Source organism: Sarcophilus harrisii, chromosome 4 (assembly GCF_902635505.1).
Source record: "Sarcophilus harrisii chromosome 4, mSarHar1.11, whole genome shotgun sequence".
Classification (NCBI taxonomy): Eukaryota; Metazoa; Chordata; class Mammalia; order Dasyuromorphia; family Dasyuridae; genus Sarcophilus; species Sarcophilus harrisii.
In genome coordinates this window covers 464,356,547-464,377,489 of record NC_045429.1, presented here as the reverse complement: position 1 = coordinate 464,377,489, position 20,943 = coordinate 464,356,547, and the positions used below count along the sequence as shown (strand labels likewise).

The 20,943-nt window shown below is 48.5% G+C and overlaps 2 protein-coding genes across 2 annotated transcripts; one reads left to right on the top strand and one right to left on the bottom strand.

Annotated features, from left to right (window-relative positions):
* Positions 1-3,741: 3,741 nt before the first annotated feature.
* On the bottom strand, positions 3,742-19,575 carry LOC116423680. The gene is made up of 7 exons (XM_031968784.1): positions 19,106-19,575; positions 15,906-16,063; positions 15,155-15,254; positions 13,813-14,276; positions 13,545-13,647; positions 6,276-6,384; positions 3,742-5,025 (listed from the first exon to the last, which is right to left on the bottom strand). The coding sequence occupies exons 1-7, from the start codon at positions 19,533-19,535 to the stop codon at positions 4,428-4,430; spliced, it is 1,962 nt and encodes a 653-aa protein (XP_031824644.1). The 5' UTR covers positions 19,536-19,575; the 3' UTR covers positions 3,742-4,427.
* On the top strand, positions 13,380-14,484 carry LOC111720844 (keratin-associated protein 12-1-like). Its single transcript, XM_031968350.1, has one exon. It carries the CDS (start codon positions 13,814-13,816, stop codon positions 14,273-14,275), a length of 462 nt encoding a protein of 153 aa, XP_031824210.1. The 5' UTR covers positions 13,380-13,813; the 3' UTR covers positions 14,276-14,484.
* Positions 19,576-20,943: the final 1,368 nt, after the last annotated feature.

The window sequence follows — 20,943 nt, the reverse complement described above, 5'->3', positions numbered from 1 at the left end:
CAGATTCCCAGAAAGCCTTGTGATGAACCCATGGAGTTGTCTCCCCCTGAGGAATCTAAGGGAAATAGGAACAATGCAAGTGATGAAAATGGAAAGAATCTGCCGAGATGGATCGGAAACATCTTTCTACCCATGGCAGTGGGACCTCTGCATCCAGACTCTCGCCTCACGTCCCCAGTGAGCTGAAGGAAGGAAGAGAAGATCTACCAACGGACACAAAAAATGTGGCCGGTAACCAGCCTCGACCAAGCAAACATTCAGGAGCCATGTGGGCTCCCATAATCTTGGAGGGAGGAAAGGGATCAGACCTCCAGAGATGGAGAAAAGTGAGGGAACTGACTGTTATGGAGGGAATCACAAACATGAGTGCTGCCAAAAGATGTCTAAGAAAATGAAAAACTGCCCTCTCACGTTCTGATTAGCCATTTCTACAAAACATTATGAGAATTAGTGACATGCACATATACATACACATGTGTGTTAGACTGAGGATATGTGCAAGTGTGTGTATGTATGTGAGAGTATGAGTGTGTGTATCTTTGTGTAAGTGTGACTATGTGGATGTGTGTGTGAGTATGTAAGAGTGTGGGTGGGTATATGTCTGTGCAAGAGTATGAGTGTACATGAGTGTATGTATATGTAAAAGTGTGAGTGTGTGTATGTGTTGTGAGAGTGTGTATATATATATATATAATGTAAATATATAAATACATAATATATATATAAATATGAGTGTGAGTATACATGCATGTAAGAGTGTGAGTGTGTGCAATAGAGTATGTGTATATGTGTATGTATTCTAAGATTATAAATATATAGTGAGAGTGTGTGTGTATACATGTATGTGAGGATATGACTGTGTGTATGTGCATAGGTAATTGTATGTGAGAGAGTATAAGTGTATGTGAGAATATATAGCTGTGTATGTGTATATGTATGTATTGTAAGAGTATGAGAGAGAGTGTGTGTGTGTGTGTGTGTGTGGTCTTGCAGGTATCTAGTTATTTCCATGTTATTTTCATGTTGTCTCTCCCTTCACAATGTGAGCTCCTCAAAGGGAGGAACAGCTTTTGCCTATTTTTTTTTGACTAGTACAGTGCCTAGCAAATGTTGGTGGTCAGTCATTTCATTCCCGTCTGAGTCTTCATGATACTATTTGGGGCTTTCTTGGCAAAGACGCTGGGGTAGTTGGCCATTTCCATCTCCAGCTCATTTTACAGATGAGGAAACTGAGGCAAATAGGAGTCAGTGACTCACCCAGGATCTCATGGCTAGTGAGTGTCTGAGGCCACATTTTAATTTGGGTTTTCCTGACTCCAGGCCTTGTAGCTCTAGGCCCAGAACCACTCACATGCTTCTTGACTTGACAACCCCTTGGAGTCTGGCTTCTCACCTATCAAATTAGAGAGCCCTCCGTCCTCAAAGATACCAAATCTAATAGTCTTTTCTCAGTCATTTTTTTTTTTGTTCCTTGGGATAGCACAGATGTTGAAACCCTCCCTTTGGTGCTGAGAAGGGCCTTACCAGGGAGAGGCTGAAGTAGCTTGCATAAACAAGCTGCTAAGCCCCGGGACTGGACAGATAGTGGGCACATGCTGAGAGCTTTGGGAGAATGGAGAATGGTGAGAACATCTAGGCAAGGCACCTGAATACAGAGACACTAAGCATTTCTAGCTAGATTAATAAGGTTCTGAGAGGCAGGGAGGTGTGGTAAGAATGTGTTTAGAAGCCTCCATTTGAGGCTGGGGGATCTGGGGGTGTGAGGTGAGTGAGGAGACACTTTGGTAATGTAGGGAATAGAGAGAGAAGGTGAAGAACTTACAGGAATGTATGAATTCTTTTTCTGTATTTTATTATTTCTGTGTTTCCCCTCTGACCTGTATAATATGTGCAGGCTCATATCTACTTGAGCCTTGGCCAGCCAGAAACATATTTACTTAACCTGAGCTGATGGAATTTATCGGTATTTGACATTTATCGATATTTAGTCTATTAGCTTGACCACTGTCTGCTTGATTAAGCCTGAAGGCCTGATTTTCTGTTTCCTAAAAATCAGGCGATTTGGGGGAAACAGAAACCTTCCATTCCAATCTCTCCGAATAGCAACAACCATTTAGATGCCTCCCCCTCCCCTTCTCAATGCTCTCTTGTGATGTAATCTCTTGTATAAAAGCTGTGCATCTTTACTACTGCCAGCTTTCTCTTTCTTATCTCGCGATGGGACGGCTCATCCTCCAGAGGTTTTTAATAAACAACTTTTCTGCCTTCTACTGAGTGATCTCTGAGTAATCATTTTGGGTAAGGGTCTTCTACATCCCTCACAGTTATGAGCCTGAGAATCTAGAAAAATAACTCTTCAACCTACTAGAACTTGCGTTCCAAGTCATCACCCATTGTCCTTGTATCGCCTGCTCTGCATCTACTAGCCCCTGAAATCTTGGGTTGGGTGCACAGAGAGGGCTGATAATCCTAGGAGTTTACACTCTTCACATTGTGAACACCCATCAACTATCAGCCAGGAGATATGATTAGCTCTTAGCAAAGACATTTGTTGAGATGGCATTGTAAAAACAGCAACTACAATACATTCTGTCCCCTCAAACCCTGTAACTCTGGTGACACAAATGTCCCACAAACATGTAAAGCATTGATAGGAAGAGCAGGTCAAGGCAGATTCCAACTCCTGGTACTGCAGTGCCTCAAAATTCTCTCCAGAGACCCTCCCTTCACTGACATTGTCCCATTCCGCATGGGGCTCTCTTCTCTACTGAGTGGAGTTCTAATCCTTGAAACTTCTTCTTTTGAAAATGGCCTTTCTGCATTTGTATCTGTCTAGATCTGCCCCGGACTCTTATAAACCTGTGAATTCTCAACAAGATGGATGGGGTATCTCTTATTCTGCACCATGCTTTTAGGGTTAGGGTTAGAGTTAGAATTAGGGTTCAGGGTTAGGGTTAGGGTTAGTAGGAGTAGCAACAGTAACAGCAGCAATGGCAACAGCAGCAGCAACAGCAGCCACAGTATCAGTAACAGCAGCAGCAGCAGCAGCAGCAGCAGCAGCAGCAGCAGCAGCAACAGTAACAGCAGCAGCAGCAGCAGCAACAACAGTAACAGCAGCAACAGCAACAATAGTAGGAGCAGTAGCAGCAACAATAACAACAGCAGCAGCAACAAGAGTAGCAGCAGCAGCAACAGTAACAGCAGCAACAACGTTCTAAATTCAGGGGATGCCAGTAGAGCATTCGTAATAGCACATGGCCAGCCCCATCACCTCTTGTGGCGGGGAGGGGGGAATGTATTTTCACAACCCTGCCAAGTCTACCCTTTCCTCTCACTATTACAAGCCCCACGTTGCCTGAAGATCCTCTCCAAGCGTCTTTCCATTGCCCTGTGGACATCCCCTAAAACAGTTCCAAATGCTATTTGCATATTCAGAAAATAGTAACTCCCCCACTGTTTCCTCTCTGACTTCACAGTCGGCCTTTTGTCCCTCCCCAGTTTCTCTTTCCTTTCCCTCGAGCCCCTCCCACTTCAGAAGCAATGGAGTTTAGAGATAATTCTCTTTTCTCTTAGAACTCCTGAGCAGGTGGCACCCCTGGCTCTGCTCAAAGCAAGTCAGCTCTCCGGCCATCCTCACTCACTCCACCTTTCTCCAGGTGGCCCTAACACAAGGAGAATAGAAGGAACTGAGTTGATATTGGTGTGGTTGAACAAATTGGGCAGAATTACACTTGTTCTCACTCTCCCGAAGGAATTAGAAGTTTTATTTTATTTTTTATGATGCCGAATTTGAGCTGAAGTCCTCCTGACTTCAGGGCTGGTGCTCTAGCCACTGGGCCATCTGACTGCCCCAGGAATTGGGGTTTTGACAAACCATTCAGTGAAAGAAGAAACATGAATATATATGGGAGATCTGGTGGATTTATTAAGTTGTTAAGTAAGAGTAAGTCAGTGCAACAAAGAGTAGTTTCCTTGGCTGTGGGAGATGCCCACAGGGAGATGTGAAAAGGGTCACAACCCCCAGCTTCCTGAGGGGCCCAAAACTGTTCGGGAACAAGCTGGCTCTCTTCCCCTTGGGCACTGAGGGAGCACTTTCAGGTTTGCAGCGTTTCATATCTATGGAATCCTATGTTGTCCTCATTATAAATCAGTTGGGCCTCCTCTTCACCTTAGAGATGTGAAAACTGAAGCAAAGGCGTGACCTGACGGGTCACCCAGTGGGAGAGTCAAAGCCAGTTCTTCCAGTCAAAGCCAGCTCAGTTCTTGAACTCCAAGCCAAAAGATATTTCCTTCAATTGAGCTGGAGGTTTCAGAGAGGGTCTTTCTGGGAAAACCGTCTCCTTCTCACTGGGGATTGGATAGGACCAGGAAAGACTTCTCCAGTGGGCCAGCTAAGCTGTGCCTACAGTAATCCTTCAAAGATTTGCTCAGCAGCAGGAGGGGGCACAGGAGGGTCGACAGACTAGGGAGGTGCAGGAGGCTGGCTGGCAGCCCGAGGTCTGGCAGGAGAGGACCCCACAGGGCATGGGCTTGCAGCAGACTGGCACACACACAGCAGGTTTACAGCACATGGGCACACACACAGCAGGTTTGCAGCAGACTGGCATGCAGCAGGCAGACTGGCAGGGGCTGGACACACAGCAGACAGGGCTGCAGGGGCTAGACTGGCAGCAGCTGGACTGGCAGGGGCTGGACACACAGCAAGAGGGGCTGCAGGGACTAGCCTGGCAGCAGCTGGACTGGCAGGGGCTGGACACACAGCAGGAGGGGGAACAGCTTCCAGCTCCACAGACTGCCTGGCAGCTGGTCACCACAGGGCATGCTGGGCGGCACAGCAGAGCCACACAGGAGGTCGGGCGGCAGCAAGGACGGACACAGCAGACGGGCTTGCAGCACACGGGCACGGAGCAGGTTGGCTGGCAGCCAGAGGAGCAACTGGTGTGGCACATGGTGGGTGGATAGGTGGGGAGGATTTTCAGGAGAGGAGCGGAGGAGGCGGGATGGGTTTGGAGTGATCCTTCTCCTCTGCCCAAGGCTTTTATACTCCTCTGAAGAGTGTGTGTATGTTTGTGTGTGTGTGTGTGTGTGTGTGTGTGTGTGTCACAGCAACAAACACAGCAGATGCTTTCCTTACATCCTCTCCTAATAGCCTGTTGCGCTGTTTTCTGAGACGGGGATCATAGGACCCCATGCCTAGAGTTAGAACCTTAGAAACCAGCAAGTCTATTTCTTTCACTTTACAGATGAGAAAAGAGAGCCATATCCCTAGAGATACTTTTCCGGGATCATTGCCCCAGGGTGGTCCCCCAGCCTCCACCCTTCCCTCCACAGAGACAAGCTCCTGCTTCTCTAGGACTCAGTTCCCAGGCCTGCTGGTCACATGCCCAAGTCAGGTTACATGTGCCTGATTTCTGTGCTGGGGTCGGGGGGGGGGGGCGGGGAGGGGGAAATAAGGCTCCTAAATCATCACAATGTGAATTAAGTGGGGTGCTCATCTGCACTTTTATCCAGGCTGTCCGGCCCTCAGACTCTCACTACCGACTTCTCCCTGTACATCTCATGTAACACTCCATTTCCAGCATTTTCCCAGGGCGTCCAGTGGCACAGGACATTGTGCCAGGCTCTCAGATCCCTTGGGGTGCCAGCCCTTACCTCTGGCATCAGACAGTTCACGGTGAGACAAGGAGGCCACCATGAGGAAGGGGAATGAAGGAGGGTTCCCCCCCATCTCCATAGCTGTTGGCGGCAGCGTTCTCTCATTCCCATGTCTACATATATTCTCTCATTTCTAGGTATATATAGTAACAGATACCCAGTGATGGTCCCAAAGGGAGGAAGGGGGTCTGCTGAGGCTCTGAGGCGGGCAGGGGATAGCACGCTGCCCTTGGAGGCAGGAAGGCTGGCATGTGAAGGCTGCCTCAGATGATAACCCTGGGCTGACCCTGGGCAAGGCATAGAAGCTCCCTGTAGTCTGCTTCCCATTCAGTCTCCGATCCTTACTATTGGGAGATCTTGTGCAAGTCACTTCATTTCTAGTTCCCTTCCAGACACGGTCCTGTGAGGTGGAGAGCTCAGGAGCTCCTCCTAGTTGCAACTGCAGCTCAGCAGAGGGGTTAGATTTCAGTTCTGCACTAATTGGCAGGACGTTTCCATGGTGAGGGCAAGATGTATGCAGGGCAGAGTGAACAGCCGCTCTGCTTCAAGTACAAGGCAGAGGCAAGGGGTGACCAAACAGCTGTGCTCCAAGGAGCCAAGAAAGCCGTGAAGAAGCTCACGCATCTCCCTGTGAGCAGCACGCTCCAGGAAGTTCCACAGCTAAAATAAGGTGTTGGAGAGGAAAGGAGACAAACAGCTGCTGTTTGTTGAGCCCACCACCGCACTGGGCTGGGGGTATAAAAGCCTTGAGCGGAGGAGTACTCCAAACCCATTCCTCCTCTCTCTCCCTCTCCTGAAAATCCTACCTACCCACCCACCATGTGCCACACCAGCTGCTCCCTGGCTGCCAGCCAAGCCTCCATGCCCGTGTGCTGCAAGCCCGTCTACAGTGTCTGTCCTTGCACTTGGCCTCCTGTGTGGCCCTGCTTGGCGTGCCCTGTGGTGACCAGCCGCCAGGCGGGATCTGTGGAGGCGGCAGCTGCTGCCCTCCTGCTGTGTCCAGCCCTGCCAGTCCATCTGCTGCCAGGCTTGTCCCTGCAGTCACGCCACTTTGTGTGTCCAGCCCCTGCCAGTCCACTGCGCATGCCTGTCTGCTGCAAACCTGTTGTTGTCTGTGTGCCTGTGTGCTGCAAGCCCCTGTAGCCTGTGTCACCACCTCTGCCAGACCTCCTGCTGCCCATCCAAGTTCCTGCACCCCTCAGTCTGTGGACCCTCTGTTCCCCCTCACTTGCTAGGAAGAGTCCTCCACAACATCCCACTCCCTAGTTAAGTGCTTGGAAGAGGTGCCCACTGCTTGATTTTCTCCATTGGAAACAAGCCTCTCACCAAGGCCAAGCCAGGCAAGTACTGTAAAGGGACCCTAGATGATTGGTGACCTCCCTGGAGCTCAGGGCAAAGAGATCCCCTGTATGCAAAGTCTCTGTCTCCCTTCATTTGCCTACATGATGGACAGCTCCCTCTGATGGAGAGACGGTTTGTTCAATGGGCCCTTATCCACTTGCCAATGGGAATCTGGGCACCGGTATCCAGCCCAATAAAGGCCACAGAATCCATCCCAGACAAACTGAGTCACTCAGGGTCCTTTTTGCTCCTTGGGTGTCTCACGTCAGATAGGAACAATAGCCGGTGAAGCGCTGCCCACTCAGACTCAAGCGCTGCCCACTCCAGACCCAGCACTGCCCACCTCAGACTCACTACTTATGTCATACACCAGTGGTGATGGGAGGGAGATGCTGCCGACCCCCAGGCTCTTGTGGCTGATGCACGCTTGGCTCTCATTGACCTCAACTGATTTATTGACTTTGTGTCTGAGTAAGACTGAGCAGGCAAATCCAAATCCCACCCCTCCTCTCCAGGAATCTATGTTCTAGTTCTCTTTCTGGGCCTTTGAAATTGCAGGATATCATGGTCTGTTCCTCCCACTGCTTCTGTCATTTAAAGATTCAGAAACAGTAAGAGAGATCATAGAGTCAACAACCTTCCCATTTCACAGACAGAATGGTGGCTTTCCTGAATAAAACACTTTCTCTGCAGACTTCTCATTGAAGACAAATCTGTAGCTCCCACCCAACATTTGAATGTCTTTCCTCATAAACCCCCAAATGTTAGCTAATCTGTTTAAGTAGTTTCCTTCAGGAAGTAGTGAAACAAGCAATGCGGGACTGTCTCATAGAAAGCCCAGAATCAGGAGAGGAAAAAGCAGATTCCCAGAAAGCCTTGTGATGAACCCATGGAGTTGTCTCCCCCTGAGGAATCTAAGGGAAATAGGAACAATGCAAGTGATGAAAATGGAAAGAATCTGCCGAGATGGATCGGAAACATCTTTCTACCCATGGCAGTGGGACCTCTGCATCAGACTCGCCTGCATTCCCCAGTGAGCTGGAAGGAAGGAAGAGAGATCTACCAACGGACACAAAAATGCAGCCGGCCATCGACAAGCAAACATTCAGGAGCCATGTGGAAACCATAATCTGGAGGAGGGAGAGGGGATCAGGCCTCCCAGAGATATATGGAGAAAAGTGGGGGCGACTGTTATGGAGGAATCACAAACATGAGTGCTGCCAAAGATGTCTAAGAAAATGAAAAACTGCCCTCTCACGTTCTGATTAGCCATTTCTACAAAACATTATGAGAATTAGTGACATGCACATATACATATACACATGGCCTTGTTTGAGATATGCAGTGTGTATCTCATGTGAGTATGAGTGTGTGTGTATCTTTGTGTAGAAGATGTGACTATGGCGGATGTGTGTGAGTATGTAAGAGTGTGGGTGGGTATATGTCTGTGCAAGAGTATGAGTGTACATGAGTGTATGTATATGCAAAATTGAGTGTGTATGTGTTGTGAGGTGACCTTATATATATATATATAGTAAAATATATAAATCACATAATATATATAAATATGAGTGTGAGTGCTCACATGCATGTAAGGTGGTGGTATTACAATGGTATGGTATATGTGTATGTATTCTAAGATTAAATATATAGGTAGGAGTGTATTATTAATATACTACATGTATGTGAGGGATATGACTGTGTATGTGCATAGGTATTGGTGTATATGAGAAATATAAGTTATATGAGAATATATAACTATTAATATATATATATTATTATATAAGTATGGAAGTGTGTGTGTGTGTGTATTGTTGTTGTGTACACAGGTATCTAAGTTATTTCCATATTATTTTCATGATGTCTCTCTTCACAATGTAAGCTCCTCAAAGGAGAACAGCTTTCCTATTTTTTATTAGTACAGTCCTAGCAAATGTTGGTGGTCAATCATTTCATCCAATCTAGTCTTCATGATACTATTTGGGCTTTCTTGCAAAGACCTGGAAGTATTAGCCATTTCCATCTCCAGCTCATTTACAGATGAGAAACTGAGGCAAATAGGAGTCAGTGACTCACCCAGCATCTCATGGCTAGTGAGTGTCTGAGGCCACATTTTAATTTGGGTTTTCCTGACTCCAGGCCTTGTAGCTCTAGGCCCAGAACCCTCACTGCCTTCTTGACTTGACAACCCCTTGAGTCAAGCTCTCACCTATCAAATTAGAGAGCCTCCGTCCTCAAAGATACCAAATCTAATAGTCTTTTCTCAGTCATTTTTTTTTTTGTTCCTTGGGATAGCACAGATGTTGAAACCCTCCCTTTGGTGCTGAGAAGGGCCTTACCAGGGAGAGGCTGAAGTGGCTTGCATAAACAAGCTGCTAAGCCCCGGGACTGGACAGATAGTGGGCACATGCTGAGAGCTTTGGGAGAATGGAGAATGGTGAGAACATCTAGGCAAGGCACCTGAATACAGAGACACTAAGCATTTCTAGCTAGATTAATAAGGTTCTGAGAGGCAGGGAGGTGTGGTAAGAATGTGTTTAGAAGCCTCCATTTGAGGCTGGGGGATCTGGGGGTGTGAGGTGAGTGAGGAGACACTTTGGTAATGTAGGGAATAGAGAGAGAAGGTGAAGAACTTACAGGAATGTATGAATTCTTTTTCTGTATTTTATTATTTCTGTGTTTCCCCTCTGACCTGTATAATATGTGCAGGCTCATATCTACTTGAGCCTTGGCCAGCCAGAAACATATTTACTTAACCTGAGCTGATGGAATTTATCGGTATTTGACATTTATCGATATTTAGTCTATTAGCTTGACCACTGTCTGCTTGATTAAGCCTGAAGGCCTGATTTTCTGTTTCCTAAAAATCAGGCGATTTGGGGGAAACAGAAACCTTCCATTCCAATCTCTCCGAATAGCAACAACCATTTAGATGCCTCCCCCTCCCCTTCTCAATGCTCTCTTGTGATGTAATCTCTTGTATAAAAGCTGTGCATCTTTACTACCTAGCTTTCTCTTTCTTATCTCAGATGGGACAGCTCATCCTCAGAGTTTTAATAAACAACTTTTCACCTTCTACTAGTGATCTCTGAGTAATCATTTTGGGTAAGGGTCTTCAATCCCCTACATTATAGCCGAAATCTAGAAAAATAACTTTCAACCTACTAGAACTTGGTTTAAGTCACCCATTGTCCTTGTACCGCCTGCTCTGCATCTACTACCCCCTGAAATCTTGGGTTGGTCACAGAGAGGGCGATAACTGGAGTTTAACTCTTCAAGTGCACCATCAACATCACCAGGAGATGGAAGCTCTTACAAAAACATTTGTTGGAATAATTAAAAAACAGCAACTACAATACATTCTGTCCCCTCAAACCCTGAACTCTGGTGACACAAATGTCCACAAACATGTAAAGCATTGATAGGAAGACAGGTCAAGGCAATTCCAACTCCTGGTACGAGTTTAAAATTCTTCCAAGACCCTCCCTTCACACATTGTCCCATTCCGCATGGGGCTCTTTCTACTAGTGGGAGTTCAATCCTTGAAACTTTTCTTTAAAAAATGGCCTTTCTGCATTTGTATCTGTCTAGATTGCCCGGCCAAACCGGAATTTCAACAAGATGGATGGGTATTTTTTTCACCAGCTTTTAGGGTTAGGGGTTAGAGTTGAATTTAGGGTTCAGGGTTAGGAGGTTGAGGAGTACAACAGAACGAATGGCAAAGAGGCAAAAGCACCAAGATCAGAACAGCAGCAGCAGCGACAAAGCCGGGGAAAAATAACCGCCCAAACAACAACATAACGCAACCAAACAACAATAGTGGAGCATAGCACAACAATAACAACAACAGCAAAAGAGAGCAGCACACAAATAACCACAACAACTTCAAATTCAGGGATCCATAGAATTTTTAAAAACATGGCCACCCCATCACCTCTTTGGGGAGGGAAAAACCCCACAACCCTCCGTCACCCTTTCCTCTCACTAACCCCCACTTGCCAAATCCCTCCAACTCTTTCCATTCCCTGGAACCCCCAAAAACATTCCAAACTATTTCATATTCAAAAATATAACTCCCCATTTTCCTCTCACTTACAGCCCTTTTCCCTCCCCATTTCTTTTCCTTTCCCTCACCCTCCACCGAAGCAAATTTAAATACCCTTTTCTTTAAACTCCACATCACCCTCCTCCAAAAATCAGCTCTCCGGCCATCCTCACTCACTCCACCTTTCTCCAGGTGGCCCTAACACAAGGAGAATAGAAGGAACTGAGTTGATATTGGTGTGGTTGAACAAATTGGGCAGAATTACACTTGTTCTCACTCTCCCGAAGGAATTAGAAGTTTTATTTTATTTTTTGATGCCGATTGAGCTGAAGTCCTCCACTTCAGGGTGGTGTTTACCACTCCATCTATGCCCCCAGGGGTTTTGACAAACCATTCAGTGAAAGAAGAAACATGAATAATATGGGAGATCTGGTGGATTTATTGTTGTTAAGTAAGAGAAGTCATGCAACAAAGAGAAGTTTCCTTGGCTGTGGGAGATGCCCAAGGAGATGAAAGGGTCACAACCCCAGCTTCCTGAGGGGCCCAAAACTTTGGGAACAAGCGGCCCTTCCCTTGGGCACGAGGGACACTTTCAGGTTTTGCAGCGTTTCATACGGAATCCTATGTTGTCCTTTTTAAATCAGTTGGGCCCCTTCACCTTAGAGATGTGAAAACGAAGCAAAGGCGAAACTGGGCACCCAGTGGAAGGTGCCAGTTCTTATCAAAAGCCAGCTCAGTTCTTGAACCCCAAGCCAAAAGATATTTCCTTCAATTGAGCTGGAGGTTTCAGAGAGGGCTTTCTGGGAAACCTCTCCTTTCCCACTGGGGATTGGGATAGACCAGGAAAATTCTCCAGTGGGCCAGTGCGGCCCCGTAATCCTTCAAAGATTTGCTACAGAGGGGGCACAGGAGGGCACAGACTAGGGAGGTGCAGGAGGTGGCTGGCAGCCGAGGTCTGGGGGAAAGGACCCCCAGGGCATGGGCTTGCAGCACTGGCACACACACAGCAGGTTTAAAACCATGGGGCACACACAAGGGTTTTGCAGCAGACTGGCATGCAGGGAGACTAGGGGCACACACAGCAGACAGGGCTGCAGGGGGCTGACTGGCAGCAGCTGGACTGGCAGGGGCTGGACACACAGCAAGAGGGGCTGGGGCCCAGCCCCGGGCAGCTGGACTGGCAGGGCGGAACCAGCAGGAGGGGCAGCCCAGCCCAAGACGCCGGCAGCTGGTCACCACAGGGTGGGGGCAGAGCCCACAGGAGGCCGGGGCGCGGACACAAGCAGGCCCTTTGGAACCAACAGGTTTGGACCAGAGGGCAACTGGGGTTGGCACGGGGGTGGAAGGTGGGAGGATTTTCAGGAGGGAGCCGGAGGAGGCGGATGGGTTGGAGGATCCCTTTCCCTCTGCCCAAGGCTTTTATACCCCTCTGAAGGTGTGTTGTTTTTGGGTTTGGGTGTGGGTGGGCAGCAACAAAACACAGCAGATGCTTTCCCCACATCCCTTCCTAATAGCCTGTTGGTGTTTTCTGAGACGGGGGACAAGGACCCCATGCCAGAGTTAGAACCGCCAAAAAGTCTTTTTTACTTTACAGATGAGAAAAGAGAGCCATATCCCTAGAGATACTTTTCCGGACAGCCCGGGTGGCCCCCATCCCCTTCCCCTCCACAGAGACAAGCTCCTGCTTCTCTAGGGACTCAGTTCCCAGGCCTGCTGGTCCATGCCCAAGTCAGGTTACATGTGCCTGATTTCTGTGCTGGGGTCAGGGGGTGGGGAGGGAAAAGGCCCAAAATCACAATGTGAATTAATGGGTGCTCATCTGCACTTTTTATCCAGGCTGTCCGGGCCCTCAGACCTCCCCTACGCTTCTCCTGCACCATGTAACACTCCATTTCCCAGCATTTTCCCGGGGCGTCCAGTGGCACAGGACATTGAGGCCTCAGATCCCTTAAAGCCAGCCCACCTTGGCCGACAGTTCACGGTGAACAAGGGGCCACCATGAGGAAGGGGGAATAAGGAGGGTTCCCATCTCCTAGCTGTGGGTTCTCATTCCCATGTCTACATATATTCTCTCATTTCTAGGTATATATAGTAACAGATACCCAGTGATGGTCCCAAAGGGAGGAAGGGGGTCTGCTGAGGCTCTGAGGCGGGCAGGGGATAGCACGCTGCCCTTGGAGGCAGGAAGGCTGGCATGTGAAGGCTGCCTCAGATGATAACCCTGGGCTGACCCTGGGCAAGGCATAGAAGCTCCCTGTAGTCTGCTTCCCATTCAGTCTCCGATCCTTACTATTGGGGAGATCTTGTGCAAGTCACTTCATTTCTAGTTCCCTTCCAGACACGGTCCTGTGAGGTGGAGGGAGCTCCCAGGAGCTCCTCCTAGTTGCAGCTGCAGCTCAGCAGAGAGGTTCCGTTGAGTTCTGCCTAATTGGCAGGACGTTTCCATGGGGTGAGGGGCAAGATGTATGCGGGGCAGGGGGAACAGCCACTCTGCTTCAAGTACAAGGCAGAGGCAGGGTGACAAACAGCTGTGCTCCAAGAGCCAAGGAAGCCGTGAAGAAGCTCTGCATCTCCCTGTGAGCAGCACGCTCCAGGAAGTTCCACAGCTAAATAAGGTGTTGGAGAGGAAAGGAGACAAACAGCTACTGTTTGTTGAGCCCGCACCCGCACTGGGCACAGGGGTATAAAAGCCTTGAGCGGAGGGGAAGGAGTACTCCAAACCCATTCCTCCTCCTCTACTCCTCTCCTGAAAATCCTCCCTACCCACCCACCATGTGCCACACCAGCTGCTCCCCTGGCTGCCAGCCAAGCTGCTCCATGCCCGTGTGCTGCAAGCCTGTCTGCAGTGTCTGTCCTTGCTGCCGCCCGGCCTCCTGTGTGGCCCTACTGTGCCGCCCAGCGTGCCCTGTTGTGACCAGCTGCCAGGCAGTCTGTGGAGCTGGCAGCTGCTCCCCCTCCTGCTGTGTGTCCAGCCCCTGCCAGTCCATCTGCTGCCAGGCTTGTCCCTGCAGTCCTGTCTGCTGTGTGTCCAGCCCCTGCCAGTCTGCCTGCTGTGTGCCAGTCTGCTGCAAACCTGCCGTGTGTGTGCCCGTGTGCTGCAAACCTGCTGTGTGTGTGCCAGTCTGCTGCAAGCCCATGATCTGTGGGGCCCCCTCCTGCCAGGCCTCCTGCTGCCAGCCAGCCTCCTGCACCTCCCTGCTCTGTGGACCCACATGTTCTCCATCCTGCTGCTGACCTGTCCTCCAAGCCACCCTTTCCCATCTGTCCTGTGTGTGCGGTGATCATGTGATCACGGCCAGTCTTGCAACAGGGACTAATCTGAACTCACATGGGCCAGTGCTGACTTTCCCTCAGTTTGCTCTGTGGAGAGGACACCAGTTGCTGACTCTCCCAGTCTTCCTCCCACCAGCTTCCTCTTTGAGGCGCTCTCCAGCCTCCAGGGTCTGCTTGCTCACAGAGCCTCTGTGTTCTGCTCGCTCAGGAGCTTAATAAATCCCAAGGAGCCCCCTCCGCTGCTCCAGACTCTTGTTATTTCATTTCTGGGGCCTGAAGATGCCGGCCACCAGGGGAGGACCAGTCAGGGGAGAGCCTGCGCTGACCAGTGCTCCAGCTCGGCCCGAGGAGAAGCTTTCATTTCTGTGCCGGGTTTGGGGACGTGTAGAGATGAGATTTAAAGCATTGCACGGGGCTGCCCACAAAGAGCTGGCAGGGTAAAAGCCAATTTTGGAAGGAGATCCGCCCTTCCAGGTGGGGGGTGGGGGTGAGCTGGGCTATCCCCTGTGACAACTTGAGACATCTCAGTGACAGGATGGTACCTCTTGTGTGCCCTGAGGGACACAGAGCAGCCCCCAACCCTTTCGAACCCACTTACCATCTGTCACGATTTGTGAGTTTATCCCCCCCCCATCCAATAAAACAGACTTATTTAAAGCTCAGATTGTGTTGAGGACCTACCTTACACTAATGGAGCCGTGAGCTCAGGGATGTGGGTGCTTCCTCCCATGAAGAAAACCAGCACTTCCCAGGCCTGCCTGTTCTGTGAAGCTCCCACAGCCAGAGACTGGTGACCTCCTCCTGACACTGTGAGGTCCCTTCCCAGCATCCCTCGCTCACCAGCCCATCTCTTCTTCATGCGTACCAAGCTATACATGGGAAAGCTCAGTGAGAGCTGGTGCAAGGGGAGCCTCTGGACCATAGGAGGTGGTGGATGGTGCTAATGATACAAGAACAGTCAGGAACCTTCAGCAAGGGAAGAGCAGGCAGCTCTTCTGGCTCACAGAGATGGAGCAGCTTCTGCTCCCTCTTATGTACATAGCCCACACATACATACAGAGAGACACAGGTACTTACACCCACACACATACACACACACATATACACACATATACACGCATATATACACACATATACACACACACTCACACACACATATACACACATACTCACACACATACACACACTCACACACAGACACACACAGTCACACTCACACATACACTCAAACACACACCCCCTTGGAATTGGTCAAGCATTGGTCTGGTCAAACACTTAGGGTCTTGCAATCTGCTCTCACATAGACTCTCAGCATTGTCCAGTGAAAGTGATACAGGTGCTCTCGGGGACATCATTGACATGTTTCTTGGCCCTAGAGCAATTGCAGCCAAGAAGGGCTGCCAGGGGAGAATCTGGGGCTTTAGGAGAGCTCTGATCTGGGGGATGGTACACCCAAACAGCCAGCTTGTGGAGAGAAGGAAGCTCCTCCCCAAAGAGCAGGGGGAAATCAAGCGTAAGTTTGCACAACGCTGTCAGTAACTCAGGAGCCTGTCTGGGGGCGAGGAGCTGAACCTGAAGGAAAGCCATGTACCCTGTTTGATAGGCTCCCTGAAGGCTGGTCCTTAGGTTTCAGGTCTGTCATCTTAGTAATATTAGGAGCAGCCACTAGGAGATATAAGACTGACCCTCCGATGCAGAGCAGAGGCCAGGATGCGTGGGCGCAGCTGGGGCCCACAGAGGGGATTCGCCCTGCAGAGGAAGGCAGGGGAGAGCAGTCATCAGTCTTTCCTAGTGACAGTTCTCCAGCATCAGGAAACTAGATAGATTACACTCACGTGCAGTACGATGGCGCTGTTCTCAGCCCCTTTAACAAGGGGATGTTATCACTGGACTGGCCCTCTCTACCTTAATTTGCTGTCTCCCAAGCCCTGGGCTGGTGTGGGACCTCTCACTACTGCAAGGGCCCTCTGCTAAGCTGGCATTCTCACCAGGGCCTGGGCCATTCAGGGCCCATGTGGAATCTTGGATCACTGGGCATGAGGGCACAGAATTGGAAATAGGAAGAAGTGAGTGTGAGGGAGTGAAGGGGCATAAAACAGCCAATCTGCCTTAGGTTTTCTTTTAGAAGCCGGATAACAAGCAGAGCAGCACGTGGTGGATGACTTCTATCTGGGGAGAGATTGGGAATGATGCTCAGTCAGAAATCTGGCTTCTGGGCCCTTGGCCTGGGGCACATGCATTTGCCCTTGGAATAATCTGCACTGACAAGTCCCAGAAAGGGAAACGATCGCATCACCTCAGAGCACGGAGAGGCGCTAGATCTGGCTGTGGATTTCCTGCTTCTGTCTGCCAGCATTTGACCCTGGCACCTGGGGGTCTATTTCACCAATGTGCTGTCTGCTGTGCACAGCTTATACAACCTGCTTCAGGACGAAGTGATTTCACGGTCTCTGCTGCCCCACATCCAGCTCTTAGAGTTGGGGATCGAGTCATTGAGCTCAATTTATGTGAAGGAGATGTTAAGGTCAAAGAGTAGGAGAAAGAGATGGAAGAACACAGATACACCAGATACCAGCTCTGCATTTCCTTTACCTGCTCCAACTCGAGCAGGGGAGCGCTGGCGCTGATCTTGCATCCACAGCTTTCCTCACCCCATGATCTATCTCTGCCCGCCTTGTCCAAACAAAAGGTGCATTTGGGGGGCTATATGAATGCTCCCTCTTCTGATGCCTTTTTGTGGAAGGACAGCGTTAGAAAACATGTGTCCCAGCCCTCAAATTATATTATAAAGCAGCAGTCATCAGGATCATTTAGTGTGGTTAAAGAACAGAGAAATAAATCAACAAATCAGACTAGCCAATGGAGAATCAGAAACAGTAGAACCAGTAACCCAATAATTGTTGATAAAGTAGAAAATATAAATACTGAGGGAAAAACTCCTGACTCAATACAAACTGCTAGGAAGACGAGAAAGCAGGCTGGCGGAAATTAGATTTAAATTCCCCACACACTCTACTTGGCTATGCAACTTTAATATTAAAGAACATACTATAAACAAATTGGGCAGCTAGGTGGCACCGTACTGCACAGAGTGCCAGGCCTAGAGTCAAGAAGACTCCTCTCCTTGAGTTCAAATCCGACCTCAGACACTCATGGGATGTGTGACCCTGGGCAAGGCACTTTACCCTATTTGCTTCCATTTTCTCATCTGCAAATTGAGCTGGAGAAAGAAGGATATTTGCCCAGCAAACCTCAAATGAAGTCCCAAAGAATGAGACCTGACTGAACAACAAAAAATATAAATAAACAACTTGAAGAGAAATAGATCATATACCTCCCAGGGGTATGAATAAGAAATATATCCTGAACCAAACAAAAGATAAAATTGGTCATTTTGATTACTTGGAACTAAGAAGCTTTTGCACAGACAACATTAATGTGTCTAGGATAAGAAGGAAGTAGTTGAATGGGAAAATATCAGATTTTTCTGATAAGGGTTTGGTATCCAAGATATATAAACAAATAATATATATATATATGTGTGTGTGTGTGTGTGTGTGTGTATAAAAGACTAACACCCATTCCCCAATAAATGATCAAAAGATATAAACAAAATTTTCAAAAGAAGGGTTACAAATTATTCACAACCACATGAATGAATGCTCCAGATCACTAATAATAAGAAAAATGCAAATCAAAACAACGCAGAGGTTTCATTCCACACTCTGCAAATAGATTAAAAATAACAACAGTCAATATTGGGGGGTAATACTAATTGGAGGGTAGGATAGTATACTAATACATTGTTGGAGCAGCTGTGAAACTCTACAGCCATTTTGGAAAGCCATTTGGAAATATGCAAAGGAAGTGTCTTTGAACCAGAGACTCCCCTCCTGGGCTTATACCCCCAAGGAAGCCATTAATGGAAAGAAAATGCTTATATATCCCAGAATATTAATAGTGGTACTTTTTGTGATAGCTGTGAACCGAAAACAAAGTAGATACCCATCAAATGAGAAATAGCTAAGCATTTTGTAGCACATGAAGGTGAAACTGGACTAAGAAGTGATATATGTAATGAATACAAGAATCGTGGGAAAACTACAAGAATGGATGCAGAGTGAAATCAGCAGAGCCAAGTAAACAATCTACACAGAAATGATAATGTAAATGGAAAGAATGATGACACATGATAAGAAAATTATAAAGACCAAGTGAGCCTCAAATGAAGATATGAGAGGACACTTCCAGTCCAACCTTTTGTGACCCATCACAGATGTTTTCAGACTTTCCCCAGGAATTGAGCAGTTTTTCTTTCTAACAAATACTATTTGTCATATGAGAAGACTCTCTGGGAGGAGGAAGGACTCCTGGAATAACTATGATGATGTAAAAAACAGTAAGTCTCAATAAAAACTTGTGAGAGAAAAGGATGAGACAAAGATTGGTATGTCACCGATTAAATGAATTTATTAAGTGGACATTGCCGTTTAGGGCAGAATTGGAAACCAAAGATGCAGTTACAAAGTGGTGTTCCTGAAAGAGAAGGGCGATAATGGCCTTGAACTGGTCAAGGAGAAGATCAGAATCTTTGGATCCAAAGGATCTTTATTCCACTGAGGTCATGAGAAGTGAGTTATTAACCCTCAAAAGTCCTAGGTCAACAGCACAGCTTCAAGGGGAAAGGCCCCATAAAATGGGTCAACAAGGATCTGAACACAATGAGGAGTTGGTATTCAAAGCTCATCTCCTTCTCTAATGGAAATGTGGCAGTTTGGACAATGTGTGATCAGCAGCAGGAGGGGGCACAGGAGGGTCCACAGACCAAGGAGGTGCAGGAAGCTGGTTGGCAGCAGGAGACCTGGCAGAAGGCAACCCCACAGGTCACAGGCTTGCAGCACAAGGGCACACACACAGTAGGTTTGCAACAGACAGGCACACAGCAGGCAGATTGGCAGGGGCTGGACACACAGCAGACAGAGCTGCAGGGACTAGTCTGGCAGCAGCTGGACTGGCAGGGGCTGGACACACAGCAAGAGGGGGAGCAGCTGCCAGCTCCACAGACTGCCTGGCAGCTGGTCACCACAGGGCACGCTGGGCGGCACAGCAGGGCCACACAGGAGGCCGGGCGGCAGCAAGGACGGACACAGCAGACGGGCTTGCAGCACATAGGCACGGAGCAGGTTGGCTGGCAGCTAGGGGAGCAGCTGGTGTGGCACATGGTGGGTGGGGTGAGGAGGATTTTCAGGAGAGGAGCAGAAGAGGAGGGATGGGTTTGGAGTGCTCCTTCCCCTCTGCCCAAGGCTTTTATATCCCTCTGCTGAGTGTGTGCATGCACACAGGCGTACGTGTATAGTAACAACAAACACAGCAGCTGCTTTCCTTCTTGTGGTTCCGATATTTTTATTCCTTTGCCTCCCTGGCCTTTCCCTCCTATTCCTTCCTCTTTCCCAGGCTTCTCCCATTCACAGCCTAAGTGAACTTCCATAAAGTTGGCCCTGGATATGACTAGGGGACACGTATGTGAGCCACCAGCAGAACCTTGGCAGGAATCACGGGCCCTCCCCTGAGGCTCCAGGTCATAATGCCTTGAGCTTTTAGTTTTCACTTCTGATTACTGGATGGTTATTTGGCTACAGAAGCACTGCTGGTCAGTGGCTTCTGCATTTACGCGTGTACATATCCCTGGACTTGCCCCCAGGTTTCTGGCGTGACACTCATCGCACAGCCCAGGGCAGGTGGTGGGGCAACGTGCCCTGCTGAGGGTGGAGAAGGAAAGGCTGGGCCCACCTCTTAAGCTTGGAGGATTTGAAAGGAGGAGGACAAAGGTAGAAGAGGAAGGGTCACTCAGAGACAAATGGTTCATTGAACTGATGTTCAGTGAGCCAACTGACAAGTGGGTCAGAGCCCCTTACTGCTAGGAGATGTGTCAGACCTTATGGAAAATGATAGCTTTCCCAGGGTGGTCTGGGAAGTTCCTGGTTTCAGCAACAGTCCCAGGGTTGCCTTGGATGGAGAAAGTGTACATAGTTCAGAGGAGTTATCCTGCTCCCTTCTGCAAAGGTCTCAAGCTGTCTGCCTCTTTGTGACTTCTTGAAATTAATCAAATAGGTATTTATTAAATACCTGCAAAGTGCTAGATGCTGCACAGCTATCCAAAAATGGACTCATTCCTGCCTGCAGCAGCTTCCATTCTGGTTCACAGTCCCTTTCCGGGTACCCATAGTGTTCATTAACCTGGTATGAGGAGGACCCTTCCTTCTTCCTCTTCCATGGCTGCTCACGGGTTCCTTCTGCCCCCTCCACCCCCCTTCACTCCCTCCCCCCAGGGTAGCAGCTCTCCTTCGTGTTCCATTTGGAGATTTGCAAGGCACAAGAATCGGAGAATGATTAGATGCCCATCAGTTGAGGAATGACTGAATAAGCTGTGGTATATGAAGGGAACGGATGTTATTGTTCCATAAAATTTATTAAAAATGATGAACAATTTGACAAAATCCAACATCCATTCCTATTAAAAAACACTTGAGAGTATAGGAATAAATGGACTTTTCCTTAAAATAATCAGCAGCATCTATTTAAAACCATCAGTAAACATCATATGTAATGGAGACAAACTGCAACCATTC

Coding starts and splice junctions, on each gene's coding strand:
- LOC116423680 (XM_031968784.1), bottom strand. CDS start 19,535: ATGTGCCACACCAGCTGCTCCCCTAGCTGCCAGCCAACCTGCTCCGTG. Junction 6,385..13,544: donor TGTCACCCTGCCTCTGCCTT/GTACTTGAAGCA, acceptor TTATACCCCCAG/CCCAGTGCGGTGGTGGGCTC. Junction 5,026..6,275: donor TGCTGCTCACAGGGAGATGC/GTGAGCTTCTTC, acceptor AGCCTTGGGCAG/AGGAGAAGGATCACTCCAAA.
- LOC111720844 (XM_031968350.1), top strand. CDS start 13,814: ATGTGCCACACCAGCTGCTCCCCTGGCTGCCAGCCAAGCTGCTCCATG.